Here is a 27,271-nt window from a genome sequence, read left to right on the forward strand (position 1 = left end):
GATTACTCTAGACCAGGGGTGTCCAAACTTTTTTCAAAGAGGGCCAGATTTGAAGAAGTGAACATGCGTGAGGGCCGACCATTTTGCCTGACATTCTTTGAACCATTAAAATTAAATGCAAATTAACTATTTTATGCAAAGTTTATTGCAAACGGCATACTTTTCATTTCGTCACATGGATGACAAATCTAAACAGGTTTTAAATCACTCTGCCTTTCATATCTGAAGGCCAGATGAAAAAAAAATCCAGGCAGCTGAAATATATGTCAGGAACATTGTAAAGTACATTACATATTATCAACTTTTAAGTTCAAAAAATATGAACAGGAACATAACACCAACTATACATGTTGTGTCCAAATATATTTATAACTGATTTAGACCAACTGACATTAACTGAGATTTTACAATGTATTCATCTCAAATTGAAAAAAAAAACTTGCCTAAACTAATGTGAAGGGTGAAACTGAGATCTGGACTGCAGCACAGGAGAGCGCAGGGCACGCTGGCCTCACGGCGGCACAGGGGCAGGGCGAACCCGCAGCCAAGCGGGGGAGCGGGGCTGAGGATGTGCCCTACACGGCAGGCTTTAGGACCGCAGTGGCCGCCATGGACGGCGGCGGCGTGGCCGGAAGCAGCGCGCTGCGCGCGCCAGTTCAGAGGAGCACCGGGGAGCCAGGAGAGGGGGAAGAAGCGGGGGCTGTCCCCGCACTCTCAGCCCCAAAGCGGAGGGCCCGCAGGGTCGGAGAGCGCAGGGCACGCTGGCCTCACGGCGGCCCGGGGGCAGGGCGAACCCGCAGCCAAGCGGGGGAGCGGGGCTGCGGACGTGCCCTACAGGGCAGGGTCTAGGACTGCGGCGGCGGTGGCAGCGTGGCCCAAAGCGGCGCGCTGCGCTGCGCGTGCCAGTTAAAAGGAGCACCAGGGAGCCGGGAGAAGCGGGGGCCGTATTAAATCCGACCGCGGGCCGCAATTGGCCCGCGGGCCGGACTTTGGACATGCCTGCTCTAGACTTTTGGCACTCTGCTCAATTTCTCTTTCATGCACTTTATCCAGGAATTTGCCTGTGACATCTGCTCTGTTGGAAGGACTGCATCCTGGTTTTAATGATTGAATCATGTTAATGAAGTGTGGGTTCTCAATCCTAAAGAAAGGAGAGTTTGTTGCATAAACAAAGCAATTTTTTTCATCAATTACTACTTTTTGTAATCTGCTCGTTCTTATCACAGATTTATCGATGGTTGTTTCTGGATTATGTCGATTGTTTTTCTTTTTGCCACAGGTGATACTGTGGCTCTGTCTAGACTGGCAAGTTTTGCCGCAAAAGCAGAAAACTTGCCAGCTGTCTACACTGGCCACTTGAATTTCCGCAAGAACACTGCCAATCTCATGTAAGATTGTCTGTGTTCTTGTGGAAATGCTATGCTGCTCCCGTTCGGGCATAAGTCATTTTGTGCAAAACTTTTGCACAAAAGGGCCAGTGTAACAGCTCAGATTTGTTTTGTGCAAAAAAGCCCCAATCACGAAAATGGCGATCGGGGCTTTCTTTCGCAAAACTGCGTCTAGATTGGCACGGACGCTTTTCCGCAAAACGTGCTTTTGCGGAAAAGTGTCCGGGCCAATCTAGACGCTCTTTTCCACAAATGCTTTTAACGGAAAACTTTTCCGTTAAAAGCATTTGCGGAAAATCATGCCAGTCTAGACGTAGCCTATGAGACTGAAACCCTATCATTGGCAGATAATTCTGAAACAATAGAAAATGATGGTGATCTTGAAGTTGGATAGTCTTCAGAATCCTGTATATTGAGGATGGATTCTCCTAAACAATAAGCCAGTTCAGTTATTTAATTATTATTACCATACTGCTCTGTTAGTATAACTCATTGCATTCACTGACATTCAGTACTACTTTAAAGGTGAAATTGTAAAAGGAAGATCTGCCTATTTTAGCTATTTATTTTTAATCACAACTACATTAAAAAATGTTACCATAGAGCAGGGGTGGGGAACCTCAGGCCCAGGCCTGGATACGGCCCCTAGCTTGCCTGGATTTGGCCCCCATGGGTCAGGGATCTCCTCTTGCCCCCCTGTGGGGCGGAGCACATAAATCTACTAGCCTGTCTCTACCACCATGGTAAGGGGCTATTTCAAAATAGCAACAGTGGAGCATCTACACACGCCTTATTTTGAAATAGCTATTTCAGAAGGAGGTATTCCTCGTGGAATCAGGTTTAAAGAAATCGGAATAAGCCACCCATTATGGCAATATTATTTCAAAATACCGGAATTGCTGTGTAGAAGCTTGCATTGTGATTTCAGAATAAAGCTAGTTAGACATACCCAGAAAGACCTCAAGACTTCTGGAATATGCTGCTCAAACAGTTTCACTTTGTGTCTACTGCCTGTCCCTCTATTCATTGAACTTTTTTGAAACTTTGCACTTTGAGAGAGAGGTAAGAGATTGATTTTGGGTACAGAAATTTGCAGAGGGACAATAGAGTTGAGGTCTGTTGTTTCTCACCTCTGTATATTATTTATTTATTTAAAACATTTTTGCTGTTAGCAAGTATGTTATCTCTGAAAACACAAATCCACAGTTTGAGAACTGCTAAACTAAGCATCTCTGATGGTATCTTGTGGATTGAGCACTGATTCCCATTGGGTAGATAGAAAGATTAACCTAAATAATCTATACAGAAGCCTCTGGAAACCCATAAGATTGAGTCCCTAATCCATGAACTATTGGAACTCATTTACAAACCTTGTTTTAAACATTACGGCTACGTCTACACTGGCCCCTTTTCCGAAAGGGGCATACTAATTTCACAGGTCGTAATAGGGAAATCCGCGGGGGATTTAAATATCCCCCGCGGCATTTAAATAAAAATGTCCGCCACTTTTTTCCGGCTTTTAGAAAAGCCGGAAAAGAGCGTCTAGACTGGCTTACTTTGAAGTAAGAATAAGAGATCCTCCGGAAAAGGGCTTTTTTCCGGAGGATCGGGGCCAGTCTAGACACTCTTTTCCAGCTTTTCTAAAAGCCGGAAAAAAGCGGCGGACATTTTTATTTAAATGCCGCGGGGGATATTTAAATCCCCCGCGGATTTCCCTATTACGACCTGTAAAATTAGCATGCCCCTTTCGGAAAAGGGGCCAGTGTAGACGTAGCCCATATGATTACATTGTCTCATACTTATAGAATTAGAATTTATAATTCGTATTCCATGATGAGATATCTTTGAGCTACAATGTTACTTAATTAAAACTATCTTTCAATAGGCCTTTTCCTCAAAAAAGCATTTCATCAGAAAATCCAATTTAAGTTAAAAAACAATGTTTTTGATTAAAAAATACTTTATCCACCCTGGAAATAGATAACTGAAGTCAGAGATGTCATGCTTGTCAACAGATGCCTTCCTTAGGGCAGGGTCCAGAGCAAGGGCTAATGCAAGGGGTGGCCTATGGTTGGTTTACCTTACAGATCCTGGGGTTCTATAGAAAAAGCAAACTCCAGTCCCATGTGGGACCTACCTCTGCTCAGCATTAATATTTCTTGGTCATTCCCACCTCTCCTGTGCTAGTTTTCCCCATTCACAAAGAAAAAGCAGTCAGGAGTATGAGTCCTGAATTGATTTCTGCTTGAAATCTATCCTAGGACAACATGACCATCCTGCACTCTGGTTCCTTAGCTCCCAGGGGTTTTGCTCTGCCTTCATAAGGAAACCTTTTAATTACAGTTTAGATTCTGTACAAGTGATCCTAAATTGCAAAAGTAAAATTGCTGAAACCCTGTAAATTATAAGATCTGCCCTTGACTCATGACACAGTTTTTCCAGGCTGATAATGTTCTCCATTGCATTTCTGTAGCACAAACTGTTGCTAAGGCCTTCCTAGAACCAGGAACTAGCAAGGGAGGCTGGAGAAGAGGGGCAAGCAAAGCAGAGGAGGGGAAGATCTGGCTTGCAACATAGAGCAGCTTGGCGTAAGATGGTGAGACAGCCATTTGAGAGGAGACTTCTGGGCAGCGTAATCATGCTGGCCCATTGGGAGAACAGAGGAAGGAATTTATTAGGCCATGGACAGTGAGTGGGATGAGGAAGGGAAATGGTTCTTCTAAGAGAGTGACAGAAGGTTCTTTATTCTTGGCCCCTGCAGAATTCTCCATAAGAGAGCTTGAAGGTTTAAGATTCTTTCAGAATTATGTAATACCCTCTAGTTGTCAGGTAGCCAGTTCCAGTTTCTTGGGGCAGGAGTATAAAGGTGTTTGGAAGCCACCTTTGCACTCTGTATTTTGGGGCATGCTCAAGCCTGTGCATGAGGTTAGAATTGATGATCATGAGGGACCCTTCTGACCTTGAAGTCTGAGTATGGCCATGGCCTAGGATTAGCATTTTTCAGCCATTCCACAAGGCTCATTTCCAGACTTCTCCGCATACTCTCTGTCCTTAGGGTTACTGTCACATACATTCTTCTTGTCATTGAGCCTAGTAAGGCTTAGGAGCGGGGTGGCTGGCAGACTTGCCCATCGGGATGTAAAATGTCATTTAAAAATGCAACCATGTAACTGTTAAAAATCCTAGCGGTCGCATGGTTACACACACTGTGGGCTCTGCCGTATTATTTAAATCTTACACTGCAGAGCCAGCAGCAAAGCCTCTCCAAGAGTGCGGCCAGCAGCCCCTGCTAGCCCTGCTCCTGGGGAATCTACACTGCTGCAGGGAAGCCATCTCTAGCAGCAGGCCGGCAAGGGCTTTGCTTTTGTTAAGGGCAAGGCTTTCTGGTGAACTGTTTACAATACATCCCTACAGGGTAGAGCCTCCAGAAGAAGGGGTGGGTCTGAGGTGTCAGCAGCAGCCGGGAGCTCTGGCCTTTTTAAATCTCTGCACTCTGGGGCAGCTGTCCTCTTTGACTGACCTAGCCACACACCCCTCCCCCCACATCTGCAGGCGGGCGTAGGAGAAACTAAATAGTTGCCTGCTTCCATGCACACATTCACCTGTTCTTGCCATCTGCATTAATTCGGGAAGGCAAACTGGAGCATAGCCCCTTTTTTTAGCTCTGCACATGCAGAGGAGGCTCTGTGTTCAGGCAATTTTCTCAAAGGGCCATTCCTATACCCAGTAAATCTTGTGTTGCAGGAATTGCATAAAAGGGCCCTAGTGTGACTAACAATCAGGCCCAAATGTCTCGAATGGTAGAAAACTTGTATAGCTTTTTAATACCATTTAATCTTGTTTTCTATATTTTTAATTTTCTGATAACTGAATCTGCTATCCTGGTGTCAGTAGATATATATTTTGATTTTTTTCACCTAATATCAGAACTTCTGGGTTTTGTCAGCACACTGTTGCAATATTAAGGTGTGCTTTACATTACTGTTTCTACCTCACTTCATCAAAAAATGAACATTTTGTTTTTCCCCAGCTGCTCATACATATTTTGGGCAAAGTTTAAAATATGCAATATTGACCCAAGCTGAGTCACTTCCTAGCAATGCAAAGGAGCTTGATTTAAAGTCAGGTTATGGGTTAATACCATGAATCAGACACGCTTGAGTGGAGAGAACTGGTGGAATTTAACACGTGCTGATAAGCTACATATAACCCTGATATGCCTCTGGCAGTGTTTGACTTTGTAGAAACAGATTATACCTTTTAAAAGGTATACTGTGATAAAAATCTGTTGATAAAATATAAGAAATTTTGCTCTTGGTGCATCCTCATAACAAAATAGCTTTGATAAAGCTAATGCTGTCCAACCAAGTGTGTATGTGTACACAGTATTTCTGAAAAAAATCACAAAAGCAACACATTTTAACAGATAAGTGTTACGCAAAATGGAATGTCTTCTGTAGTTCTGTGTTTTGTGAATCAGATGAACTTGATATGAAAGCGACATTAGACAAGCAAAAAAATAATTACTAAAGAATATTACACTAACATTGTGCCTTCTGTTGATCTTTTATACTTACCAAGTTTAGAATAAAAAAAGACACACGTACAAAATACATTCATAAAATTTCAGTACTTAGTCTACTCTTCTCTCTAATGATAATGTTTTGTCTTTTGCAATATTTTGGTAATAAGTAATGGAAAGTACTTTATCCATAGCAGCCTGTCTACATAGAAAGTATACATAAAACAGTTCTCTACCTTTCTTTTCTAGAAACTTGTGTTACAATTTTAGCTTGTTTTTGACACACTACTGTTTCTGATTCTCAACTTCCTTGTGTCAGTATAATAATTTATAACTGTGCAAAGTGAGGGAAAATAGTGTAAAACATCATTGGAAGGAAGCACAACACAAAGTGCAAGATATGGGAGGCTAAGTCCCACTGTTTTAGAGGGTAGGAGCATCTAAAAATTGACCTGTTGTTAAATTAGTAGCCACCATTTGTATATAACTAACAGAAAAACATAACTCGTCCTAGATGGTATCATGAGCTTCTTCAGAAGAAGTGGGCTGTGCCCACGAAAGCTCATGATACCATCTATGGGCTCGTCTACACTGGCCCCTTTTCCGGAAGGGGCATGTTAATTTCAGAGATCGTAATAGGGAAATCCGCGGGGGATTTAAATATCCCCCGTGGCATTTAAATAAAAATGTCCGCTGCTTTTTTCCGGCTTTTAGAAAAGCCGGAAAAGAGCATCTACACTGGCCTCGATCCTCCGGAAAAAAGCCCTTTTCCGGAGGATCTTATTCCTACTTCAAAGATCCTCCGGAAAAGGGGCCAGTGTAGACGTAGCCTACATGTTTTGTTAATCTATAAAGTGCTACCAGACCATTTGTTGTTTTTTTTGTAACAGACTAACTGGGGGTACGTCTACACTACAGTTAATTCGAACTAAGCTAATTCAAACTAACGCGTCTAGAACTAAAAACTAGTTCGAATTAGCGTTTTGCTAATTCGAAATAGCATGTCCACATTAAGTGGACCCTGAACCGGGCTTAAGGATGTCCGGAAGCAGTGCCAGCAGGGCATCAGAGGAGGACTTAGAGCGTGGAGATGCTGTCTCAGGCTAGCCAAGGGCTGTGCTTAAAGGGTCCCGACCCCCACCCCGGACAGACAGTTCTCAGGGGCGCCCCGCTTGCAAAGCAGTCTTGGCTTGGAGTGCCCGGAGTACCCACACTGGGCACATCACACCACTCGGCCATCAGCCCGGCTGCACTTGCTGCAGGCTGCCATCTGGGGAGAGGGGACAATTGGGGGGCTGCAGGAGAGTTTCCACCCCTAGAATCCCGCAGAGCCAGCCCAATCCTCCCCATCGGGGGCTCGTACCCCATTCCTCCCTCACCTCCTTCCACTTACCCTTCCCTAGCCCCTTTTCTTGATGTACAAAATAAAGGACAATTGTGATCAAAAATGGAATCTGTCTTTATTGAACAAAACTGGGGGAGACTGGGAAAAGGAGGTGGGAGAGGGGAAGAGAGAGGCTGGGAGAGGGGAGGGCAACTACAATGATCGGGTTGGGAACAGGTCCCATATGAAGAGAGGCTAAACAGACTGGGACTTTTCAGCTTAGAAAAGAGGAGACGGAGGGGGGACAGGATAGAGGTCTCTAAAAGCAGGAGTTGGGTGGAGAGGGTGCATACAGAAAAGTTCTTCATTAGTTCCCATAAAGAAGGACTAGAGGACAGCAAAGGAAAGGAATGGGTAGCAGGCTTCAAACTAGTAACAGAAAGTTGTTCTTCACAAAGCAAAGAGTCAACCTGTGGAATTCCTTGCTGCAGGAGGCTGTGAAGGCTAGAACTAGAACAGAGTTTAAAGGGACATGAGATCAAGTCATGGAGGTTGGGTTCATGGAGTGCTATTAGCCAGGGGGTAGGAGTGGTGTCCCTGCCCAAGGTTTGTGGAAGGCTGGAGAGGGATGGCACGAGACAAATGGCTTGGTCACTGTCTTCGGTCCATCCCCTCCAGGGTCCCTAGGGTTGGCTGCTGTCGGCAGACAGGCTACTGGGCTAGATGGACCTTTGGTCTGACCCAGGACGGCCATTGTAAGCTCAGGGCTCAGGGTCGGGGGTCTCAGTGGACCCTCTTGATTTTCATGCACACCTGCTCCTGGGTGGCCAGGCTGGCAGCTCTCCTGCCCTAGCTGGCCACTTTCCTGTGCCTAGTGCGGAGATCGTGGACGAGGTCCACGAAGTCCGCACTAGCCCAGGCGGGTGCCCGTCTCTTGCGGTCCCGGGTAAGCTCCTGGGAGCCGCCAGCCTGGTCCAGGGAAGAGGGGGAGGGCTGGGGGGTATCGGGTGGGTGGCTCGATCCGTGCCAGGTGCAGGGTCTGCTGGCTGGGTGCTGGCAGGCTTGCACCTGGCACGGGCACCGTAGCCAGCCCGTGCCCCTTTAAGCGGTCCGGGGCCGGGAGGGGGGCAGTAGAGTTTCCCTGGTGTTGGCCAGAGTGGCCACCAGGGAAACCTGGGGAGGGCTAGCCTCCCACTAGTTCGAATTAAGGGGCTACACACCCCTTAATTCGAACTAGTAAATTCGAACTAGGCTTAATCCTTGTGGAATGAGGATTACCTAGTTCGAACTAAGCGCTCCGTTAGTTCGAATTAAGTTCGAACTAACGGAACGCTAGTGTAGCGCCTATGAAAGTTAGTTCGAACTAACGTCCGTTAGTTCGGACTAACTTTGTAGTGTAGACATACCCTGGGCTATCCCTTGAAGCTCCTTAACTCCTCCTGCTTACTTTGAAGTTAAAAGAATATTTCTAGCTATGGGGTATGTCTACACTTGCACCCTCTTTCAAGAGAGGGATGCAAATGAAGACATTCGAAATTGCAAATGAAGCTGGGATTTAAATATCCCGTGCTTCATTTGCATTATTGTGTTATAGCGCTATTTTGAAATAATAGATGCTGTTAAAATGCAATTATTTTAAGAGAAAAACCTTTTCTTGAAATAAGTAGTAAACCTCACTGTATGAGGAATAAGGGTTATTTCGAGAGAAGGGTTTTCTCTCGAAATAACTGCATCTTAACAGCATCTGTTATTTCGAAATAGAGCTATTTCAAAATAGTGCCATAAAGCAATTATGCAAATGAAGCACGGAATATTTAAATCCCAGCTTCCATTTACAATTTCGAATGTCTTCATTTGCATCCCTCTCTCGAAAGAGGGTGCAAGTGTAGACATATCCTGTTTGTCCAGAGCATCTCTTCACAGCTATCTCTTTCTAATATGGAGATAATTTTAGGCCTCTGATGTCTTAGAATCATAGAACCAAAGGATAGAAGGAATTTCAAGAATCATCTAATACCATGGTGTCCAACCAATTCTATAGTACAGTGATTCTCAAACTTTTTGGCCCATGGACCACCTGGCTCAATATAAACCTTTCAGTGGATCACCAGTTGCTAATGGAAACTCACTGTTAATTAGTTGCCCTGAGGTATGCTTAGTGACTACAAAGGTGCTGTACAAAGGTAGGGAATTAGCCTTCTACCACGGAAGAAGAGTAGAAGCCCCAGAACAAATTAACACGACTTCAGATTTGTAGACATTTGCATGTTTCAGAGAACTTGCAAATAAGTCCTGCAGCACCTTAGTACTATTCAGTTTTTTTTAGCTACAGACTAACTGTAGCTAAAGCTTAAGATAAGAAAGGAAAGATTATTTTAACACCTGTGCACAAACTTTGTTTGAAGCGCATGTGCACACCCACAACTGGGCTTTCCCCCACCTCTCCAAGCCAGCCTAATAGAGGCCTGCGGTGAGTCAGACACCACAAACAAACTATCCCCTGACTCCATCTCACTGCACAGATGTCAGCACTCAGTCATTACTCCCTCTTTTCCCCATCTACTGCATGCAGTCAGCCCCTTTACCTCCCCCTGCCCAGTCCCGGCGGATTGAAGAGATTTTGGGGTTTCTGCCTCAGCCGCTCTCTTCTCTGCAGGGGCTTTTTCCCAAGCCAGTTAATTACTCCCTCACTCCTTCCTCCTAGCCTCTCGTTCCCTGCTTATCTGCTGATTGTCTTCCACTTCAAACAGCTGTAGGCAGCTTTAAAGCTGCTCTTTACAGAGGCCTTTCCCACCAATCAGCTTCTCTCTGCCTGCCCCAGAGCTTGGAACCTCTGGGCAAGGCTCAGAACATAGCTGCGCAGTTGTGTGGCAGTTGCGTGGCTGAGACCGCACAGCTTAGAGGGAACTTCGGTGCAAAGACCCAAAGGGCCCGGAGGCCCCACCTGCATGTGCAGGGTCCTCAGTCTCAACGTTACCTCCTTTTACCGCTGCCTGCTCCGCACAGCCTAACCTGCTGCTGGGGAATTGGGAAGGGGGCACCGGCTGCTCGCACACTATGAGAGCCCGCTCCACCTAGCTGAGACCTGCTCAGCCCAACCTGCTGCCTGGGACCAACACCAACCGAGTGAGCGCCACTCTTACCATGGCAGCTGCACTCCACCGTCTGTAGCTCCATGGCCTGTGGGGAGGGTGTGTGGAGGGGCTTAGTTTGCTTTATTCACTTCCCAAGCTGGTGTTGCCAACCACAAAGCTGCAATGGCAGCGTGGGCGCCCCTCTGCATGGGAAGGGGAGCAGGAGGGGGAGATCCTGCCATGGACCACCTGGGAGGTGGCCGCAGACCACTAGTGGTCCGCCGACCGCACTTTGAGAACCACTGCTATAGTGGCTACTGCTATAACAAACTAACCATACTCATCCACCCAAATAGCCACATGTGGCTAGTGGCTAGCATGTTGGGCATCACGGATCTAATCTAACTTCCGGTCAAGATGAAGAATTTGTTGGGAAATCATCCAAGGCACATGACTATCCAACTTCCTTTTTGAAAACCTTCACTTAAGGAGCCTCCACAACCTCTCTTGGCAATTTGGTCCATTGTCCTATTCCTACAGTTAAAAAGTTTTTCCTGAGCAGGGCTGGCCTACTCATATGCAAAACACGCAGTTGTGTGGGGCACTACGAAATTTGGGGCATCAAATTACTCCAAATTTCATGGTGCCCTATGCAGCCACATGCTGTCTAGGGACTGCTGGAGCCCATAATCTCCTCTCCCCGCAGACTCAGTGCTGGAGCTCCAGCAGCTTCTGGCTGCTCCCCCACCTAGCTCAGCACCAATTTGGCAACCCTGATCCTGTCCCCATCTGTCGGCTGACCCTCCCTCCCGCCCCCAAGCTCAGCGCCCAGCCCCTGCTCACTAAGCATCGTTGAGTGGCACTCATAGGACCAGAGGACTCAGATGGAGCAGGGCTGGCTGAAGAGAAGTGACAGTTTCCCTTTAAAATCACCACTTCTCTCCAGTCAGCTGTGCAGCCACCCACTGCTCCTCTGGCCAGCGTCTTCCCTCCTGGCACTGCTCCAGTGTTACCAACTCTCCCTGAGTGGACAGACCAGACACTATTGCCATAAGTGGCATCCAGTCCAGGAGAGTTGGTAACCCCTTTCTCCATAGCTTCAGCACTCCAACCCGCAATTGGAGCAGCCACTGTGGAAGGGGGAGTGCAAGTGCTGAGCTGAAGTTCAGTCTAAATCAGCTGTGTTGTAGTCTGAACCCAGTGCCACTTCTTGCCATCTATGGCAAGAGAGCCCAACTTTTCTTCATTTTTTGATGGCAGCCTTTAAAGTATTGGAAGACAAATATCACAGGGTTACCATATTTGAACCTTCAAAAAAAAAAGGACTCCCCTGAGAGGGAGTGTATCTATATCTGTATCTACCAACTCACGCTGTAGTAATGTGTTGTGTATATACTATATGTTGTTGTTGTTGTTTTTTCACATTACTACAACGTGCGCATATATGAGTAACAGTGAGTATACAACGTGGCTACGTCTACACTGGCACCTTTTTCCGGAAATGCTTAAAACGGAACAGTTTTCCGTTATAAGTATTTCCGGAAAAAGCAATTGGCAGGATGCTTTTCCGGAAAAGCACTTTTTCCGGAAAAGCGTCCGTGGACAATGTAGACGCGCTTTTCCGGAAAAAAGCCCCGATCGTCATTTTCGCGATCGGGGCTTTTTTGTGGAAAAGACTACTGTGCTGTCTACACTGGCCCTTTTCCGGAATAGTTTTTCCGGAAAAGGACTTTTGCCCGAACGGGAGCAGCTTAGTTTTTCCAGAAAAACACTGAAAATTTTACAGTAGATCGTCATTGCTTTTCCGGAAAAGCAAGTGGCCAGCGTAGACAGCTGGCAAGTTATTCCGGAAAAGCAGTTGCTTTTCCGGCATAAGTGGCCCAGTGTAGACACAGCCCGTGAGTATATAATGAACTGTGTACTACATGTCATCTACATTGAATAACTGTAAATAAGAACAAGAGTTAAGGCCTCAAAAATCAATGTTAGAATTATTCAAATTTTAATATTCTTCTTTACATGTACTGAGTCCTTCCTTTCACTAGTCCTCCTTCAGTTTTCTTCCTCTTGATGTGCCCCAGCATATTTCTTTGTAGCTCGCATCTTTCTCAGCCATGGTTGAATGCTCTTCAAGATGGCATGAAAGTCTTTACAAGAAGTTTGTCTAAAATTGTACTGTATAAGTAGAATCCCTTTCAATGACTCAACAGCCAAGTTGTTCCTTTCCTTAGTTTTGCTCCAATGTTAGCATGCAAGGAATGTGAGAGTGACACCACGCTTACATGAACCCAAAGGTGAAAGTAAGTCGGGGCGCCCCAGTGCAGCTCACGGGTAAGAGATTGGCTGGCTGGGGGTGGAGCTCTGGATGCTACCAACCCCTGAGGAGGTGCAGCCACATCACACCCAGGCTACAACCCTGGTGATCAAGTGGCTGGGCACAATGGTCCCAGACACTTCAGTGCTCAGGTGGTGACCAGGCACCGCTGTGCTCAGCTGGCCGGGCAAGCACAGTCCTTGCCTCCTTCCCCTCCGCCCCCCTATGCTTCTGTGGCTGGGCAGAGCAGTCCCTGTCCTGAGCTCCCCTCCCCCATACCCCACAGCCCCCTGCCCTGACTCCCATATTCCTGCTTTGACTCCTGTACCCCCTACAGAGCCCTCCACAATTCCCTGCTATGACTCTTATACCCCCACATCCTCCCTACCTTCAGCTGATGCCAGCTCCAGCCCTGGGGATGCTGGTGGTGGCTGCCCAGCTGCTCCTGGGCACCCCTGCCGTCATCCTCCCCATACCAGACCCCTGCCTTAACTCTTGCACCTTCCATCCTGAGCCCCCCATACTTCCTAACCTCTTGCCCTGACTCCTGCAACCCCACACCCTTTTGTCCCCTGCCCTGAGCTCCCAGCAGCCACCCCTCCAATCCCCTGCCCTGAGCCCCCTCTACACTCCATCCCTCACTTATATTTCTTACAGGTACTATCTTATCACCACTCCCCCTCAGTCTCCTGTCCTGACCCTCCTCCCTCCGAGGGACAGGAGGTTGTGATACCTGTAAGAAATTTATTTTCATCCCTGCGTGAACCCAGGTTAGCATTAGCTACAGGGTTAACTTGAATATGTAGGAGTGAGGGAAGGTCTAAGTCTAATGTTATTAGGAGAGGAGACACAAGGTTTATGCTAACCCCAACCTTATCCCTAGCTACAAGTATATTATCGGGGGAAGGACAGCACTCGCCTAATGTTAGTGAGTGGGTAAGAGGGATATATGCAACAGTTATGCTAACCTCCCAGATCAGCCCTACTTACAACCCTAACATGAGTGTGTTGGGGTAGAAAGGGCAGGTCTAATGCTAAAGAGTCTAGGAGAGGGAACAACTAGAGGTTATGCTAACCAGTGTTCCCTGTAAACTGAGTTCTTGGGTGGCCACCCAGGAGAGATTTAAATACTACCCAGCTGATTAGCAGAGCACCCACAGCAGGTAGCATGTGTTTCTAATGGTGGTGCTCATCTGCACATGCCTCAATGCACATAACATTTATTCTGCACAGGGATGGAAAAAGTTAGAGGGAACATTGATACTAACCCCCACCTTAGCCCTCCTGACAGATATAAAGTGGTGGAGGCTGGTGTAATGTTGGTGGGTGAAGAATGATACACAAGTGCCATACTAACCCTCAAGTCAAGCTCTACACCCTCACATCCTTCACACCCCTGCCCTTGGGGCGTGGCATGGGGGACTGGTATAATGGTGGGGATGCAGGATACATACAGGTGTGTTACTAATTACAGGTATGGGGGCTGTTGTAATATTGGGGAGTGGGGAAAGGAAGATACGGGGTCATATTAATTCTAGCCATAGACTTTTTACATGGGGACAGGCATAATGGGGGAAAGAGTAGGGGAAGAGTTAGACTGATTCCCAGTTCATCCCTACCCACAGATATTACACGGGGGACTGGTGCAATGTTGTGGGTGCATGACAGGTTGTTTTGGCCCCAATGTTAGCACCATCAGCTACAAGTACAACACGGGGGGCACTGTGCCAGCACTGATGGGTAGGAGCAGGGGCAGACATGAGGTGCTAACTACCAAGTCACTGACCAAGAAGGGTGTGGCTGGGCGGAGTCTGGCCCCAGTACCAAAGTGCAGCTTCCAGCACTTGCAGGCATAGATCTGCCTCTCTCCCTAGGGAGCCACTTTAAGGCCTCCTCCCACCCAACCTTCCTTCCGGCTCCAGCCACGTCTCCTTTCCATCATCAGCTCAAACTACCCTCAAACTACCTTGCTGGGGCCACCACCCTCCCATCTGGCCCAGCACTTCTTATGGCAGCACTTCCATTTCTGTGTAAAGGGCTGGGGAGGGGACTTCCAGTGGCAGGCATGCAAGCTGGGAGGGACAGCGTGATGGGGACAGCAAGGTGCACGTGTGGTGGGGCTAAGGGAAGGGGGCTGTGGTGACACCATCCAGAATGCAGGCGTAGTTGGGGCCCAGCGGAATAGAACCTCCCACACCCCCAAGCTCCACAGCGACCGAGTGCAGGGAGAGGAGGTGGCGGCACGTGTTGGGATCAAGCGGGATTGGCAAATGAGGAAGGCAAAATCCCGCACATTTTTAGATACTTAAATCTCCGTCAGGCCGGGTTTTTTAAGGACTGAAAAGGAGGACAGGTCCGGGGGGGGGGGGGGGGGGGAAATGGACATATGGTAACCCTAAATATCATCATGTCCTGTCATAATGTCATCTTTCCCAAACTAAACATACCCTGCTCCTTCAGGCTTCATTATATGTCTTGCATTCAGTCCCTTTGATCATCTTTGGCACTTACCTCTGGATCCATCCCAATTCCTCCACATCCTTTCTATACTTTGGTGACCAAAATTGGACACAGTACTCCAGCTGAGGCCTAATCAGTGCTGAATAGAGTGGTACTATCACCTCCCATGGTTTGCATGCTATGCAACTGTTAATGCTACCCAACATTTCATTTTTTTGGCAACATCATCACATTGTTGATCAACCACATCTCCCAGATTCTTCTTAGCATTATTGCTGCTAAGCCAGTGATCCTCAACTTGTATTTGTGAATTCAGTTTTTCTTCTGCAAGTGTAGCGTTTTACATTTGCCTTTGTTGAATTTCATTTTGTGGTCTATACCCCAGTTCTCCAATTTAGAAAGATCCTTTTGTGTTTTAGCTCTATCCTCCAAAGTGTTTGAACCTGCTCCCCCAGCTGCCATCTACAAAATTGATCAGTGTGTTCCTCATCCAGGTCATTAAAAAAGATGCTAAATGACACTGGCCTCAGAACAGATCCCTCCCCATTGAAGCCCTCTCTCTGGTGGTCACTGTTGTTGAATCATGGCAGCTTCTTGGGGGTTCTTGTTCCTCACCCCCAACACTCCTGGGCTTTACTAGCACAGATGAAGCCATGTTGTCTCACTTCCCACGTCACAGACCCAAGGATGACTTTGTCTTCAGTGTTCTGAACTAGGATGTAAGAACATAGTTGACTAAAGGATTCACTGATAAAGGGGTGCTTATTGGTTAATGATATCGACTACACACAACTTCCTCTACCTCTCCCCCGCAGCTCTGCAAGTACATTTTTTTAACGGGCTGGCTGACAAGCTGGCCCAGTCCTGGCTTGTGCTGCATTCCAGCACCAATCCCTGTTGTGGCTCCGCACTACAGGTGCTTTAAGAGTCTGCATGCAGGCAGGCTGGCTCAGTCCCGGTGTACAGGCTCTTAAAGTGCTTGTAGTGCAGAGCCGCAGCCGGGGTTCATGCTGGGACCCAGCACAAGCCAGGACTGAATGGCAGCAGTGCTAACCCTTGTTGACAAAATCACTCATTGGTCATATTGGAGGCTCATGACATCATGGCTGTGTAGCCACATTAAGAGTTCACTTGACAGATTCCACTCTCATGCGTGACAGTCCAAAAGACCCTGCCAGAGTTTTTTCCCCATTAGTCTTTTGTGGAGCCGCTGAATCTCATCCCCGCCCTCTCTCCCTCCACCAGCCCTCTGTTTTCTATCAGCTACAGCTATAGGACTTAGATTGGTTTTTACCCCAACTTCTGTGACCTGGACAACCTGTAGCTGTAGAAGTCACTCATGTTTCTGATCTCCCTTTACTGCTCGTGGTAAGAATGACTTTCTCATCAGCTGGGGACCCCAGGCTGCACACAGGGTTTCAAAGCAGCCGACTCTGGGCTCCACATGGCACTGCTGCTTTGAAGCCCCCCCTCCTCCTCCACTCCTCCTTGCTGCCTCTTTCTGATAGAGGCAGCAAGGTTGGGGTGGGGGAGTGACTAGTTGACTAACGTGTCAACCATCTGATAAGCAATTGCTTATCCGATAGTCAACTAGTTGTTCACATCCCTAGAAGGTAGTTGCGTGATAGCAACAGCGACCAAAAACTGTACAATTCCCTGATTTTCAAAATGTCAATTCATGCTCTTAGAGCAGGGCTGGATTAATTCTTTAGGGAGCTAGGGCTGTTAGATTTTGTCAGACCCCCTATGCTCTGGCGAGGGGCCAAGATGAGGGGTTCAGATTGTGGGTTCAGGCAGGAGGAAGGAGATGAGGGCTCTAGAGTGGGACTGAGCAGGAGGCTGGAGCGGGGTGAGGAACTGCAGTATGCAGAGCTGCGACCACTTCCCCACTCCAGGCAAGTCCAGAAGAAAGCCCCTAAAGCCCCTTTCTTAATCCAGCCCTGTCTTTGGGCAGTATTATTTGATCGCCCCTTTCAAATGTTTGCGATTATATTTTTCTAGTTTGTGTTACTTGGGAATATCTTACTTACTTTTTACTTTCAGGTTTTGTTCACTATGAAGCCCTTCGTGCCGGCTGTGGCACTATGGGGGAACAGAGCCCCCTCTCACAGCATCACTGCCATAATGATTACAGATGACCAGCAGACTATTGTTACAGGAAGTCAAGAAGGACAAATATGTCTTTGGAATCTCTCAGCAGAATTAAAGGTTTGTATTCATTATAGTGTTGTTTGTCAAATAATGTAGGTGGAGTTCCACCTTTTACTGTTATTAGCCTCTCTATAACTCATAGAGTCACAGAACTAGAAGGAACCTTAAGAGGTCACTAAGTCCAGTCCACTGCACTCATGGTAGGACCAAGCCCCATCTAGACCATCCTTGACAAGTGTTTATCTAATCTGATTTTAAAAATCTCCAATGATGGAGATTCTACAACTATCTTAAGAAGCTTATTCCATTCCTTATCCACCCTGACACTCGGTTGTGATTAGTGTAAAAGATAACGTGTGATTCTTTTTGTTGTACAAAATAAATTAATCAACATAATGAAAGTGAAAATAAACATGGGAGCAACCAGTTCTCTACAGGTGCCCTTGAGTATTCTATGGATAATTAGTGGGCCGGATACCACAATTTGAGATCCAGTGCAGCAGATGTTTGCAGTTAGTAAATCTGAATTCCTTTGATGGGTCATGTCCTGGACAGTTATTTAAAATCAGGGCATAGTAGGGTCCTCTAGTTTGAGAGAAGATACCCATTATAGAAATGTTGTGAGTAGGGCTAACGGAATTAAGAGATGGAAAGCTCTAGGCTAAAAAAGGAACTCTTTGAGGAAAGATAGACCAAGTGGGATGAAGTGAGTAAAATACATCAGAGATGTAATTTTGTTGCAAAACTATGGCTTTGATTCTTCTGTGTTCTCAGGCATGTTCTTGCTTCTTCATTTGGGCTCAAGCATGTCATTTGCATATACCCACACATGGGGGATGTTGCGAAATTGTACATTGCCAGTGGGAGTAAAAGTAGATTTCCTCCCAGAGTTTTCAGGTGTACAGAGGAGGCATACCTTTTTTTTTTTAGCAAGGTTAACTCAGATGAGTTAGCTAGCATCTTATCAGGACTTTTCAGACACATTAACCTAACATGGCCTCACACCATGTTTGCTAGCATTTTAATGGAGCTTTCTAATTAAGTTAAGGTAACTTAATTGAAACAAATATACTTTTTTGCCCGCCCAAATCTGATCTTTGGCCCTTGGAATATCTATCTACCTATTAGTCCTTTGGTCTCCAAATGGAGCATAGGGCCTCCATAGTCATTCTCCATCTCTTGCAATTCTTAGTGATAGTCTTGATTTGATCCCATGTTAAGCCAGCTGCTTTTACTTCGTCCAGGCAGCTTCATCGCTTTCCTCTTTCCCTTTGGAGTCCATTCTAATGCTTGTCTCATGATACATTCCTCACAGTCCTTACGCAGGATGTGGCCTGCCCATCACCATTTTCTCTTCTTAATCTGGACCTTCATTAGTTTCTGATTTGTTTTGGTCCACAAGGTTTCATTTGACAGTCTATTGTACCACTTTAGCTAGATGTCATGATCTTGATGATCATCTTGATGATAACATTCCCCAAGTATACAAACCTCTTGTACTGCTTTTTCTTCTATTGTAATTTCACCTTCCCGTCTGTTAATGCGTATCAACTTGGTCTTCTCCTGACTAATCTTGAGGCCCACTCGCTCAGCTGTTTCCTGTAGGGCATCTATCTTCTTTTGCATATGCTCCTATTTGTATGCAAGCAGGGCTAAGTCATCTGCAAACTCTAGATCTTCAAGTTTCCTTTGGAATATAGTGAAGCCTATTTAAGTGCTTTTCCAGATCAGATCACTAGTGCACTCAACCACTTCTGCTATCTGGTATGTAGCGGCTCTGTCCTGTTCTATGCGGGTTTATCTACACTACAGCGTTAATTCAAGTTATCTTAATTTAAAATAGTTAATTCGAATTAAGCTAATTTGAATGAACGCGTCTACACACAAAATGCAGCTCGAATTAGCATTTTGCTAATTCGAAATACTGCATCCACACTGTCTAGACACAGAATCGGATTTAAGGCCAGCCAGAACCAGATCAGGCAGGGCATCAGGTCAGAAGTGTCTGTGTGTGGCTTCTGTCTGAGGCTGACGCCCGTGCTTAAAGGGACACCTCCCCCTGTCTCCTGGGCAGCCAGTTCTCAGGTGTCCCTGCTTGCTTGCGTACCTTGATGAGGGACAGCAAAGTATGTATGTCTCTGTGTACTCTGGTTGCCCTCACTCGGGACACCACAGCACTCTGCAACACAGAGCTGGAATTGCCCCTGGGCACTCTGGTGCTTCTCGTGGACGTGTTGCTGCGAGCCTGGCTACACTTTCTGCAGGCTGCCATCCTGGAGGTCCATCAGGGGGCTTGCAGTATCTAGGAGGCCCTGCGGGAGAGCTTCCACCCTGAGGAGTACTAAGAGCCTCCCTTGTGTGCCCTACTGGGGGCTTGTGCCTCATTTCTCCCTCCTTCCACTTATCCCTCCCTAACCCCCCTTCTTGATGTCAAATAAAAAACACATTTCTTGCCAAAAACAAACTCTTTTTATTGACCAAAACTGGGGTGGAAATGAGAGTGGGAGAGGGGAGGAGAAAACCTGGGAGGAGGGAGCTAGAAGGGGGAGGCAAGGGGAGGAAGGGAGAGGCGAAACTCAGGATTGGGGGTCTTGCCAGACCAACTTGATTTTTATGAAAAGCTGCTCCTGGGTTCACATGTGGCCTTTGGTGGCCAGGCTGGCAGCTTTCCTGCCATAAATGGCTGTGTTCCTCTGTCTAGTGCAGAGATCATGGAGGATGAGGGCATCGCCCTAAACCTGATTACGGTCCACCCTGATCTTCACCCTGGACCAGGAAGGCGCCCGCCTTCTCTGGGCCCTGACAGGCTCCTGGGAGCTGGCAGACTGCTCCTGGGGCGCAGTGGAGGGCTGGCTGCCAATGGCTTGCTGGCTCATGTTTTGGGGTACTGGGTCGGGGCAGTGACTGCTGGCTCTGGGCTGGCAGGCTTGGAGCTGGCACAGGCACCGTGGCTAGAGTCTACCCCTTTAAGGGCTCTGGGGCTGGCAGGAGGGAGAAGAGTTTTCCTGGTTTGGCCCTGAGTGGCCACCAGGGGAAACTGGGAAGGCTGGAGGCCAGCTAACTCGGACTAAGCGTCTACACAGCGCTTATTCCGAATTAGCTAATTTGAGTTTGGCGTGACTCCTCGTAGAATGAGGTTTACCAAACTCGAATTAAACGTCCCACTATTTCGAATTAAATTTGAAATAGTGGTTTGCTTGTGTAGTCACTATGAAAGTTAATTTGGCATAATGACTGTTATTCCGAATTAACTTTGCAGTGCAGACATACCCTGACTCTTTTGGAGCATCCACTCAGAACAGGCAGCCTTTTTATATCCCAGGGGTGACAGGGGCTACAATTGTGCCTTGCTATGTGCAAGGGTGCAAAAGGCAAATGCTACCAACACACTCCACTTGTGCATGCTTGGAGCTTCGGGGCAAAATCTGGCCTTATGTAAGAAGGCAATGTGTATCCTCTACCAGTCCATAGTAAAATTAATAATGAAGCTGTTTCTTAATTTTGGATTATTTGATGATTGATACAAAAAAGTACTGTTTTTTTAAAGTGAGATAACTACATTGCTGTCCTAGGTTTCCTCTAAAGAAATTCTCTTTGGTCATACGGCCTCAGTAACATGCTTGGCAAAAGCAAGAGATTTTGAGAAACAGCCATATGTAGTCAGTGCTACTGAAAATGGGTAAGTAATTATAAGTTTTCAATTATTCTTTGAATCATAAACCATGTAGCAAGGTTTAAGAACATTGTGCATTGAAGTTATTCTACAGGGTTCCTCTCCAAAGAGGGCCTCCACTTCTGCCATGGGGAATTATCAGCCGGCCTCCACACACAGCATAAAGATGGGGAGCCCAGCCTTTGGAAAGCAGAGGGGAATGGCAGGTCCTTTGTGTTGCCAGGAGTAGGGAAGTTATCATATAGTCACTTAAATGGTTAACAGATAAGCCAAATGACTACATGCACACACCTCCCCTTGCTGCCTCTGTATCAGCAAGGGAGGTGGAGGGGAGTTGATGCCCATGGGGAGCTGTCTCAAAAGCTGGCTCCCAATGACCTCTGGATTTCATGGAACCTCCTGCCCTACCTCCTCCCATGCTGCTGCCTCTGATAGAGAGGAAGCAGCATAGAGTATGAGGGAGCAGGCGGGAGCCAGTACATGCAGGAAGCTGTCTCTCAAGCCAGCTCCCCATGAGTATCTGCTCCCGTGGAGCCGCCTGCCCTCTCCCCACTCTGTGATGCTGCCTCTCTATTAGAGGCAGCAAGTGGGGGTGGGGGTGGGGGTGGGGGTAGGAGGGAGCCGATATGTGCAGGGAGCTGGCTTCACGGAGCCACCTCCCACCCCTTGCTGCCTCCCACAGAGGGGACAGATGGGATACTGGAGGAGCCTCTGTCAGTGGGGAGCTCAGATCCCACATGGATAGGGGCTGCTGGCATCTCACACTGTTGTCTCTATATCAGAGTCATTAGCAGAGCATGGCAGGGGGCTCCCTGGAAGTGGGAGCCGGACGCACCTTGGCTGCTGGCCCCACCCCCCAGGCAAAGCATTTTAGTAACTGTGTAACCACTAAAAATGTTTGCAGCTACACAATTACTAAAATAAATTATTTCTAACATCTCTAGCCAGACCTAGGAGCCCATTCCCAAGAGAATGAGTTGTAAAGAAGTAGCAAGGCCCTATGTCAGCCAGGAGCACAGAGCTATGGGAAGGACCAGAAAACTCTCTATGCTCTTGAGGGAGTGAGGTTCAGAGGGAGATTGATGTTCCCAAATCACCTGTAATGGGGTTGGTGATCGCTCAAGAATCCTGTTATGGCCAAGGTGGCTCTGCAGCATTCCGCTTCAGTTTCTTTTCTCTCATGAGGCTCATCAATAACTCTCCATCACTCCCCAACAGTAATTAAAGCTCACCCCTTCTGGGGTGCAACTTAATAAGCCCTTACCAGAAAAACGACTCTTGGGAAATCCCAGCTCCAGTTCAATGTTTCTCTCCTTTTGAGTCCAGAGACCCTAGTCCTCCTTCCCAAAGCTGTGGTCAGGACCTTTTCTCCTTGCAGGAGTCAGTCTTGCTCCTTGCAACTGCTTCCTCAAGCCGCCAACAAGTTTCCAGGCATCTGTCCTGCCTCAACCTCCTACCTAATGTGTTACCAGCTCCCCTTCAAGTTCCTTTCCTCAGGGGCTACACCAGGTGTCCGTCCCCTTCTCCCTAACACAGTGAGGCCTGGCCTGAGTTATCCCCATGATTTCATTACCTCATTTGTTATTACCCAACTAGGGAGAGGAGATGATCAGGGCACAGGTGGGTTGAGGTCCCATTTCCTCTTACAGGGACCAGCCATCTTGTAACACCACTCTATGCTTGCTGGATTCCCACCCTTGTTCTAGAGAGGCCTGCTGCTGAAGAAGAAATCATGCCCCTGCTTCCTGTCTTGGTTAAAGAGGCAGTAGTAAAGAGAAGTTTGGGAACTAGATGAAGGAAAAAGACTGGAGGACCTACAAAACTAACTGTATTATTCCCCCTGTGCTACACTTGCCCTAAGGGCAAGACATTCAGCCCTGAGCTGTGGAAGGTTGCAACATGACAATAGCTTGATTTACAAAGAGAATGCCTCATCTTCAGAAGAGGCAGGCTTTATCATATTGTGTGTTCTGGGCTGTAGACTTGCCCTTTTACTACTTGCTAGATTCTATCTTCTTGGATTGTGGTAAAGCATGGAAGAAGATCAAGTTTCTCTTTAATTCCATTTAAAAATGCCATGGCTTTTCCTCTTTTCTGTTGCTGAGATTCCTTGAAAAAATGCATGATGGTCTGTTTTGTCATTTTTGTGTGGAAATGTTGAATTTATTCCATTAAGATTTATGTTTCCACCTGCATGTATGTACCAGTGTGGACTGTGTTGCACAGAGAAAAAAGGCATTATGATACAATATTTATAAAGTGGTAATCTCCACCTACTGGTAGGAAGAGAATAAACTTGTCATTTCAAAGCAACATGCAGAAAATATGAGTTAAATTCTGCTGTCATTTATACCAGTGTGTATATCCAAAGATGAAGTCAGTGGAGTTACCCCTCATTTACAGCAAAGTAAATAAGAGAAGAATTTGGCCACCAGGTAATGATTATTAGAAAGCTTTTTTATATTCTAATTTCTTGAAATGTACTATGTGCAGGTTTTATTTGAGTGTACACAGTGGCAAAATAAACTGAATAATCATTTTGGATTCTCCAGTTATATAAAACAGGAAGATTTACTCAGTTATGCTTGGGCCCTTCTGGGCAGGAAGTTGGAGGTGTGGAAGTTGCAGGGGTCAGGGAAGGGGGCGGTATGTGGAAAGTGTGAAGGAGCTCAGGAGATGGGGTACAGGGTTCAGGAAAGGAGGTGGGTGGCTCATTGAAGGAAGTGTGGAAGGCTGGTGGCCACTTGCCAGAAGCGGGGAGGGGGGAGAGGCTGCACCCATCAGCTTCTCCCCAGGAGCTTCTCCCCATGACCATGCTGCTGGCCAGAGGCTGCACCCCATGGTCAGGGTGCTTTTTGCCAGCCTGTGGTCATTCTGGGATACAATTACCCATGTGCTTGCTGCCCCTGTGTGGTCATTTGTGGGTATAACTGTTCCTGCTATCACACCATTACCTTTTTGTTTGATGAGAAACAGACACATTCCTGGCACATCCCATTGTCCTGGCACAAGCAAATTATGATAAAAGGAAGCAGAATTCCATATTCTTTCTGTTTAAGAAGAATTATTGAACAAATGTACTCAAATATGGATGGATTCACAGACAGATGCACAAACGCTCTCAAATATATAGTAGAGTACCAGTTAAAGTTTAATAGTGATAGAGATGTAGCCGTGTTAGTCTGGTGAAGCTGAAACAAAATACAGGACTATGTAGCACTTTAAAGACTAACAAGATGGTTTATTAGATGATGAGCTTTCGTGGGCCAGACCCACTTCCTCAGATCAATTAATGGAATTGATTTTCTTCCATTAATTGATCTGAGGAAGTGGGTCTGGCCCACGAAAGCTCATCATCTAATAAACCATCTTGTTAGTCTTTAAAGTGCTACATAGTCCTGTATTTTGTTTCAGTTAAAGTTTACATCTCTAAATTGTTTTTTTCTGATACATTAATAAAGAGATTTTATTTTCCCAATATGAACATTCTTGATATAGTCTCAGAGGAGTAGCCATGTTAGTCTTTAACTTTAAAAACAATGAGTTGCTCCATGGAACCTTAAAAACTAACAAATATATGAGATCATAAGCTTTCTTGAGTAAACCCTTTTTCATCAGCGTGAAACAACTATTTTCTGAATAGTATAATATGTTTGGCTAAATTGCTTTCAGAATAATGTTTACCATTTATTTAACTCAGTCTGTAGGGGTTTTTTTTCTTAATATGTATGCCCCGATCCAGAAAGATATTGAAACATCTAACTTCCATTCAAATTGATGGATGTTAAAAGCAGGGGCAGATATAGGGCAGGGTGAACGGGGAGGCTGCCCCGGGCCCCGCTCTTCAAAAAGCCCCGCGCATGCGCCGTGGCATCACGGCGCATGGGCATGGCGTCACTGCGCATGCGCATGGCGTCACTGCACATGCGCATGGCGTCACTGCACATGCGCATGGCGTCACTACGCATGCGCCGTGGCAAAGGGGGGGCCCAGCGGAATTATGGTGCCTGGGGCCCTGCAAAACGGTCATCTGCCCCTGGTTAAAAGCATTAATATCTTTGTGGAAGTGGGTCATAACTGCTAAACTCTGACAACTTGACATACCTCATTCCAATTCCACTTGCCAGGTAAACTTGATTACATAACTATTAGGGTACGTCTAAACTACATGCCTCCGTCGACGGAGGCATGTAGATTAGCCAGACCAGCATAGGGAAATGAAGCCGCGATTAAAATAATCGTGGCTTCATTTAAATTTAAATGGCTGCCCCGCTCTGCCGATCAGCTGTTTGTCGGCAGATCGGGGCAGTCTGGACGCGCCGCGCCGACAAAGAAGCCTTTCTTGATCGGCACAGGTATGCCTCGTGAAACCAGGTTTACCTGTGCCGATCAAGAAAGGCTTCTTTGTCGGCGCGGCACGTCCAGACTGCCCCGATCTGCCGACAAACAGCTGATCGGCAGAGCGGGGCAGCCATTTAAATTTAAATGAAGCCGCAATTATTTTAATTGCGGCTTCATTTCCCTCTGCCGATCTGGCTAATCTACATGCCTCCGTCGACGGAGGTATGTAGTCTAGACATACCCTTAGAGATTAGTTCCAAAGCATGTTGAATATAGATGAAGTAAAGTACATGGGCTAATATCAAAAATATTTGCAAGCTTGTTCTCTAAATATTAACCTTTGATTTGTATTACTGATTAGGTTTGTCTCCATCTAGGAGCCTAATCAGCAATAAAAATCAAAGATTAATATTTGGAGAACAAGCTTGCAAATATTTTGTATGTTAGCCAACATATTTTACTTAAACTACATATATATGAAATGCTGCATTGTTTTGATTAAATAGACTTCAGAAATAGCCTCATGGTGGCACTGTTTATTCTTAACTGAAAATGATAGCTTATCTCAAGAACTAAAGTCTGCTGCAGTGTGGAAGATGCATTATTCTTTTCAAAATATGTAGTTTAGGTTCAGTGAAATGAATCATTTTCAGGAGGATGTAGTTCCAGCAAATGATAGTTATGGTGACACATTGATGAGCCATAATGGCAGTATACCTACAATTTGTTGTAGGCAGACTTGGCCTTAAAGTACGGTTTGCTGCAAGGCAGCAGGGTGTAATTACCAAAACAAAAAGAAACAGATACTCTATGTCATCCCTTGCTAATGACCACAACATTTTCTTACCCAGTAATCTGTAACAAAAAGCCACATGAACGATCAGACTGCACTTAAGAGCAGCACTAAAGAAAAACTTGGTGGCACAAAATTATTCCAGCCAATTGAGTGGAAATGACAGAGAGTAATATGAAGTTATCTTTGGCAGGGAGATGTGTGTTTGGAATGTCACTAGTGGACAGTGCATTGAGAACGCAAAGCATCCTTATAGGCATACAGCAATCTGCGTAAGTATAGCAACTTTTCATTAAATATTTCAATACTTTATAATGTAAGTTGCACATTATTAGTACTATTAATTATTATATCACTGATTTGGGGAAAATATGTTTTAAAATAGTTCATAGTTTAAGAATGTAACATACTTTATAAGGACAAAAATTTAAAGAGCCCAAAATTTGTTACGTTTTATGTAGCATCTTACCACTTACTATTTATTCTTGTTTCATTTTCCACCTGGGAAATGAACTAAAAATTTCCGCTTTGTGTTTCACCTCTATTTCTCAGATAAATAGAAGCATTTCTTTTTAAACCATTAATGTTTCTAGAAAGTAATATCCATATATTTATTGATTGTGACATTTGAGCTTCAGGTATTGATGCACAATAAGGCCATTACTTGTGGCGTTTGTTTTGGCCTTCATGAGGACAACATGGAAAATGTTACTTTAAGGTCATCTATCTTGAAAATAGGTAAATGCAGACTCTGTAGCCAAACAGTTTGTAAGATGATTTGCTAGTGATCTTATGTTTAAACCTAGGTAAATTAGTTGGAGGCTTTTGATTGCCTACCTTCTAACCTCCAAGAAAATACTCTGTCGTCTTTCATTCATGGCAAAGCTCAGTGGTAGACCACTTACTTTTAGATGTCAAATTGCTTTAAATCTTTCTTCAGTCAATTCCCTTTCAAGTTTCTGCTTTGAAGTATATCCAGGTACTTTCTAAGTACCTAGATGTTAGAGAATGAAGGTGTGAGTATATGTGTGTGAGAAATATGTATGTACATAAATTCAGAGTGGATCTAATTCAGAGAATTGCTGGTTTATTTCTAATATGTTTGTGAAATAATTGCTCGTGGCCTCTAGGTTAATTAAAATGCCTTTTTTTTTTTCTTGAGTGTGGAAGTCTAAATCACAAGTACTGAAAATCTGAGTTTTCATGAGACTCCCAAGCTAAAGGAAAATTC

General features: G+C 45.8%; 1 protein-coding gene across 1 annotated transcript in view; it reads left to right on the forward strand.

Moving 5' to 3' along the window:
• Positions 1-27,271, forward strand: part of WDR72 (WD repeat domain 72) — a 216,777-nt gene that overhangs the window by 12,481 nt on the left and 177,025 nt on the right. The window contains exons 2-4 of the mRNA XM_014580591.4: positions 17,126-17,290; positions 20,806-20,912; positions 26,234-26,312. Coding sequence (XP_014436077.3) covers positions 17,138-17,290; positions 20,806-20,912; positions 26,234-26,312 — 339 coding nt within the window. The 5' untranslated portion in view covers positions 17,126-17,137. The remainder of the gene's footprint in view (positions 1-17,125; positions 17,291-20,805; positions 20,913-26,233; positions 26,313-27,271) is intronic.

This window comes from Pelodiscus sinensis, chromosome 14 (assembly GCF_052426305.1).
Source record: "Pelodiscus sinensis isolate ZL-2025 chromosome 14, ASM5242630v1, whole genome shotgun sequence".
Lineage (NCBI taxonomy): Eukaryota > Metazoa > Chordata > Testudines > Trionychidae > Pelodiscus > Pelodiscus sinensis.